This window comes from Microcebus murinus, chromosome 17 (genome assembly GCF_040939455.1).
Source record: "Microcebus murinus isolate Inina chromosome 17, M.murinus_Inina_mat1.0, whole genome shotgun sequence".
Taxonomy (NCBI): Eukaryota; Metazoa; Chordata; class Mammalia; order Primates; family Cheirogaleidae; genus Microcebus; species Microcebus murinus.
This window is the reverse complement of record NC_134120.1, coordinates 15570251-15577064: the sequence shown is the minus strand read 5'-3', so window position 1 is coordinate 15577064 and position 6814 is coordinate 15570251. Positions and strand designations below refer to the sequence as shown.

The 6814-nt window shown below is 41.9% G+C and overlaps 1 protein-coding gene and 1 non-coding gene across 2 annotated transcripts; both read left to right on the top strand.

Annotated features, from left to right (window-relative positions):
* Positions 1-399: 399 nt before the first annotated feature.
* LOC142861759 (U6 spliceosomal RNA) lies at positions 400-508 on the top strand. The gene has a single exon (XR_012912912.1). It is a non-coding gene; the product is annotated as a U6 spliceosomal RNA (small nuclear RNA).
* A 334-nt stretch (positions 509-842) lies between these two features.
* LOC142861616 (cytochrome c oxidase subunit 7B, mitochondrial) lies at positions 843-1319 on the top strand. The gene has a single exon (XM_075993762.1). It carries the CDS (start codon positions 934-936, stop codon positions 1174-1176), a length of 243 nt encoding a protein of 80 aa, XP_075849877.1. The 5' UTR covers positions 843-933; the 3' UTR covers positions 1177-1319.
* The last annotated feature ends 5495 nt before the right edge of the window (positions 1320-6814 follow it).

The following is a 6814-nucleotide window of genomic DNA, read 5'->3' as shown; positions in this document are numbered from 1 at the left end:
TTGCTCAGGCTGGTTTTGAACTCCTGACCTTGAGCAATCCGCCCGCCTCGGCCTCCCAAGAGCTAGGATTACAGGCGTGAGCCACAGCGCCCGGCCTGAACATGCTTCTTTTTTTGAAATCTTAGTATAACATGACAAAACAATTTGAATATCTAACTCTAAATTCATTGTTTTTTCAACTTGGGTTGTTTTATTTTTTTATTTTTTATTTTTTTATTATTTTTTTTTTTTAGTACTGCCTCTATGGAAACTTGGGTTGTTTTAAAAGCTGTAATAATGGGAAAAGATGCCTTACAAAGTTTCGTGCCAGTTAGAAGAGATGGATAATTTTCATCATTTACTCATAATGCTTATTTTTTAATTTCATCGTGTGCAAAAAGGTTAGTTGAAATTTGGGTGGTGCGGTCGCTTTGGCAGCACATATTCTCAAATTGGAATGTTATAGAGAAGATTACCATGGCCTCTGCGCAAGGATGACATGCAAATTCGTGAAGCATTCTATATTTTATAAAATTAAAAAAAAAAATTTGGGTGGTGAATTGCCATTTGCTTGTGGAAGTCACTAAGTTGTTTCTGCAAATGTAAATTGGAAGGTGTTGTATTTGCATTTTAGTATTTTAAAACAAATAGGACTAAACCCACTGCAACTCTTTATCTGGCAGTTTTGGGTTTTTTGTTTTAACATCTTAGAAAATTCTATTTATAGTATTTTAAGTGTACTTATATGATAGTTGTCAGACGTAATTGTTTTTATTAATTTTTTATTTGAAAAAATTAGCCTGCATGTTTGCCAGCAATCAGAGGTGATATTCTTGCACAATTTTTAGTATCAAAATTATATAAGGTTTTTGAGGGTTTTTTGCAAGGGTACTTGAAGCGGGTTTGCACCCAAGCAGCAGCTGGAGGTGTCGCAGTTCTATCTTCAGCTTCACGATGTTTCCTTTGGCCAAAAATGCGCTAAGCCGTCTCCAAGTTCGAAACATTCAGCAAACAATGGCAAGGCAGAGCCACCAGAAACGAACACCTGATTTTCATGACAAATATGGTAACGCTGTATTAGCTACTGGAGCCACTTTCTGTATTTCTATATGGACATATGTGGTAACACAAATTGGAATACAATGGAACCTGTCCCCTGTTGGCAGAGTCACCCCAAAGGAGTGGAGACAGAAGTAATCATCCCAGCTGATGTAATACTGAATTTTTCCAAAACCAACTCATAATTGATGCCAAGTAAAATCACTGTGTACCCATTAAAATATGGCATTATTGAAGAAATAAAGTACATTTGAAACCTTAAAAAAAAAAAAAAAAAAAAAATTATATAAGAAGTGATTTCCAAACATTTGTTTCTAAAATGCTCTCTCCATTGCTTGAGTTTCTTTCTAAAAGTAATTATTTTCTTTCTTGTGGTTAAAATATTATCTTTACCTTAAAGGGACAATTAAATGTTTTTGGTCCCCTGTTCCAAAATCTTCCAGATAGCATATTATGGATTGCTCCTACCGAAGAAAAAGTCAGCAAATTTGAAACTCTACTCTTTTAAAAAGGACAAAGAATGACTTTAAGTTCATTGCCATGACATAGCCAACAAACTACTGAGTGATACAGAAGCTTTCAGTAGTCATGCTTCATCTTTCAAAGTACAGTAGAGAGTCTCTGATAAAGGGACAAAGTGAGACCTGGTCTCAAAAATTAATTAAGTAATTAATTTAATTTAATAAATAAAAGGATGGGTTGGGTGAGTAGGAGGACCTTTTTCGGTTTGAGACAGGGTCTTGGTCTGTTGCTCAGGCCAAAGTGCAGAAGCATCATCATAGATCACTGCAACCTCAAACTCCTGGGCTTAAAAAGTCCTCCTAGACCAGGTGTGGTGGCTCACGCCTGTAATCCTAGCACTTTGGGAGGCTGGGGAGGATGACTTGAGGTCAGGAGTTAGCGATCAGCCTGGGCAACATAGAGAGACCCTGATTCTACAGAAAAAAAAGAAAAAGAAAAATTAGTCAGGTGTGGTGGCACACACCTGTAGTCCCAGCTCTTCAGGACGCTGAGGCGAGAGGATCCCTTGAGCCCAGGAGTTTGAGGTTGCAGTGATCTATGATGATGCCACTGCACTTTGGCCTGGGCAACAGACCAAGACCCTGCCTCAAACCGAAAAAGGTCCTCCTACTCACCCAACCCATCCTTTTATTTATTAAATTAAATTAAATTAATTAATTAATTTATTTTTGAGACCAGGTCTCACTTTGTCACCCAGGCTGGAGTACAGTGGCACAATCACAGCTCATTGTAACTCCGAACCCCTGATCTCAAGTGATCTTCCTGCCTCAGTGTCCTTAATAGCTGGGACTACAGGTGTGTGCCACCACGCCTGGTTCATTTAAACAAAATTTTGTAGAGACGGGGTCTTGCTGTGTTGCCCAGGCTGGTCTTGAACTCCTGGCCTCAAGTGATCCTCCTACCTTGGCCTCCCAAAGTGTTGAGATTATAGGCATGAGCCACCATGCCCAGCCTGTAACGACCTTTTAGATAAAATGAACCTCGCTGATGATATCCTGTAGAAACTTGTGAACTTCTGGCTTCAACTTCTTTGCTATAGGAGCTTCTCTGTGGTTGATGCAGTGATGATAAATTTTGTGTCGGAATTTGTTATTTAATCTCAGAATTTTACGTTTCTGTACAGAAGCTGTTCCATTAGGGGTTACTGTTACAGTTTTTTTTTTTTTTAATCATGTAATGTTTTGATTAAAGAGATCATTTATTGCTGAGACTATACCTTCTCTGCTAAAGTTTTAATTTAATGGTTCATAAAAAATAAGTTATTTTCAGGTATGTCATCATTGGAACAGGAGCAAGCAGGGGCATGTTAGGAATACCTGCACTTGCCTTTCAATAGTTGAGCAAACCTCCCACACTGTAATTTATTCTAATATGTGTTTCTTTAAGTCTACAGCAATATTTTCTAAGCATCTTCCAACTGTTTGCTGACAAATGAATGTATTTTATTTTGTAGCCATATTTTCTGGTTATTATTTTTATATTTTAATATTTGTATTTTTGCTTATATATCATGTTATTGTTACTATTATTTTGAAAAACTTTGCCAGAGATAACCAGTGTTTTCCCAGTGATATGTGACGTTGGGTCTTTTGATATTAAATATAAAAAAAAACTCAAAAGATGCTTCAAGGCCAGGCGCGATGGCTCACGCCTGTAATCCTAGCTCTCTGGGAGGCTGAGGTGGGCGGATTGCTCGAGGTCAGGAGTTCCAGAATAGCCTGAGCAAGAGTGAGACCCCGTCTCTACTGTAAATAGAAAGAAATTAATTGGCCGACTAATATATATAGAAAAAATTAGCCGGGCATGGTGGTGCATGCCTGTAGTCCCAGCTACTCGGGAGGCTGAGGCAGGAGGATCGCTTGAGCCCAGGAGTTGGAGGTTGCTGTGAGCTAGGCTGACGCCACGGCACTCACTCTAGCCTTGGCAACAAAGTGAGACTCCTCTGTTTAAAAAAAAAAAAAAAAGTATTAAAAAAAGATGCTTCAAAATACTTATCGTTAAGTTCAGCAGAAAATTATAATCTACTTGATCATCTTTTATCTTTGTCATTGGAAAAAAAACCCTAAACCATATGAGTGTTAATCTTGATGTTCTGAACACTTAATTTTTATTATTTTATTTTATTTTTTGGAGACAGGGGTTTCACCCTGTCACCTAGGCTAGAGTACAGTGGCATCATCATAGCTCACAGCAACCTCAAACTCCTGGGCTCAAGCGATCCTCCTGCCTCAGCCTCTGGAGTAGCTGGGACTGCAGGTGTGTGCCGCCACCCCAGGCTAATGAATGCTTAATGTTTACATGTCTTGCTCATTGAGATGGCGTAGGGGAGACCCCCATGAGTGTCATTGTCCCTAACCTTGCAGGCTTCTTGTCTCATGGGACAGAGTTGGATAAGCCTCAAATAACACATGAAAAGGGGAACTTAGGAGAACATGTCAAGCCACCCAAACCCAGTTTGTATGTATGGGGAGCGGTCAGGAAGGACTTTCTCAAGTGAGTGACAAACATTTAGACCTGAAGATACACACAAGAGTTAGTTAGATGGAGGAGGCTGGGGAAGGAAGCGTGGGGAGAATCTTCCAGAAAGAGGAGACAGCATGTGCGCCGGTCTGACAGTGAGAGGGAGTTCTCATTCAAAGAACAAAAAGTCCAGCAAGACCAGATCCTGGAATGTGAGGAGGGAGAGACGAGGGATGTGGGCAGGCAGGTGGGCTGAATCATGTGGAACCCTCTATGTCATGTTTACAGAGTCTGGACTGTATTCCAAGGACAATGGAGAGATATGGGAATGTTTGCACAGAGGGGTGGCAAGATGGTATCTTTAGAAAGATCCCGAGAGTTTTAGTGTGGAGAATGCACTGAAAGTTGGCCGGGTTGGAGGCAAGGAGTTAATGAGCAGCTCCAAACTGAAGTGATGGGCCTGAAACTGGGTCTGGGTGGTGGCTCTGGAGAGAGGTGGCACTGAGGTCAACAGACGCTCATGAGGTAGAGTCCTCCCTGCCCCTGGCGATGGGGCAGAGGAGAGGGGAAAAGGGCCATTTTCAGAGAGGGCCATCACTGGGGAGACAGCTCTGGCTGGGTGGGTATCTTGGGCTGAGGTACCTGGAAACAGACCCGGAATAGCCTCTGGAGATCCACCTGAGAGGGAGTGAGGAAGGCAGAAGAAAGGAGAAGTTGACCTACACCGCTACGGTGACTGAGGCCTCCGCCAACGTACACGGAGCTGTGGAGCTGGGATGGCCCTTCAGAGTGGGCCCCAAAATTAAGGCGAGAGGGCCAAGCCTTTCTCTCTCTGCATCAGCGAGACGTTGGCTGCTCCTTGGGAGGGGGCAGAGGTGTAGCACTAGGTGAGACAGTTCCCAAGAACTGTCACAAGACAGGGGCCAAGGCAGTTTGCAGTGCCAGGCTCCGCTGCGAGGGGTCAGTAGCCATTGTTCTCAGCAGCTAGGGGCTGGGGGTGTACACTCCGCGGAGAAAAAGTGTGTATTTCTAGACAAATGCGACAGTGTGGTGGGGATGCCAAGAGCAGGATGCAGAGGTGAAGACACACGTGCACAGTGGCCAGGCAGCCTCCGTGTCGCAGGAGACCTGTGAGAGCCCGTCTCAGGTGGAAGCCAGTCCCCATTCCTGTGTGCTCCCTTCTCCGTCCTTCCAGAAGGCCCTTCAAGGAAGAAGCTTGATGGCTTTTCCTTTTCTCAGATACCTTCCTAAACTTCCTCTTTCTCTTCCCCTCCTCTGCACTTAAGAGTGTAGGAATCAAACCCAAAGACAGATTCCTTCTAAGGAAGCCCAGATGTTAACATAAAAGTTACAAAGGGTTAGGAAACCTTAGTGGAATTCTCAACAGACTTCTCCCCCGGCCCACGGTTTCTGCAGATGATTCTTTGCTGGTATCCCAAGCCCCGTACTAATGGCGCTCCTTTCATTCCTGAAGGGAGAGCTGGTAGAAACTACCCACGTTCCTCTGTCCCTACACCCTTCTCTTCTTCCTTGTGCAAGGCCAGCTTTCCAGCATTTAGGCCTGGAGACAGCAGGCGGTAAGGATTAGTGGATTCATCTAGTAGGCAGGACCTAGGAGGTCATTCAAATATCTGGGGACCTCCTAAATAATGCCCAACTCAGAGCCCAGCCCCCACCTCTTCCGGGTCTGGGAGAGAAAGGCCTTTGCAAGCACTTCCAAACCGAAGCTCAGAAAAGGGGAGGTGGTTTTGCTACAGAAAATCTATTTATGAAATCACTAACAAAGGATAAGGGGAATCCATTTCCAGACCTCCCCTCAGTTTATTTCTGGCAGGCTAATAATCATTTAAACCTGGTTATGATTCCTTTCAAGGGTATATTTCTGGAAATTAAAAAGAAAATCCTGATTGTATCAATATTTTGATGTTCTTAAAAAGAAAAGGTAGATTTTTCTTTCCTCATTTTTTTGCTGGAGACTCTGCTACACATCTTTATTATGCTATGATGGATAATGTAATAATTCCTTTAAAAACAGGCTAACACATTTAATATATTAAATTCTCTATGAACACCCTAGGCCTAGCTTGGTTTTGGGCTAAAAAATGTGTAGGTCAAGGCATGGGGCAGCTCAGTGTAGGAGTAGTTTGTAAGACCTTTTGATGGTGAGATAAAGAAAAGGCTTTTCTTTCTTTTTTTCCTTCCTCTTTCCCTACAGGAACACACCTTTTGTGTGCTCTGCCTAACAAAGGAATTTCCTAATTTCATAGTGGAATTTGGAGGGAAAGCATCTACATACTTCTGCAAAACGGCTGCTAACCACAAAAGATTAAAAAAAAAAAAGCTGGGATTTTTGCAATACACTGATTGGAGGAAAAACAAAGACATTGAGAGGTAGTAATAAAAACAGCAACAACCAAATCTCAAAGGATTTAGAAGTCCTTTAGTTTCTATTTGGCATAAGAATGATATAATTTCTTTGTTCTGCCTGTCCTTATCTACTGCACTCAAATGATAGTTTTATTTTCCTTCTTGCAGTTACTGATTCTATTGTTGCTCAAAGCAGAGCCTGCACAAGATGGCCTTATACATGTAGAGCAATAGAATGAACCTTTTCTGTATTGGTTTCTTTGGAAGAGTGTAGGGTCCTTTTTATAAAAATACTTAGAATAAATGCTGTCTTTTTCAGCTGTGAAATTCAATGATTTTGTAAAGTAGACTAAGATGGATGCTTTGCTTTTAACTGTTGGTCTACCTGGGCAAAGGGGTTTCTCTGAAATTCCTTTTGTAAAAATAG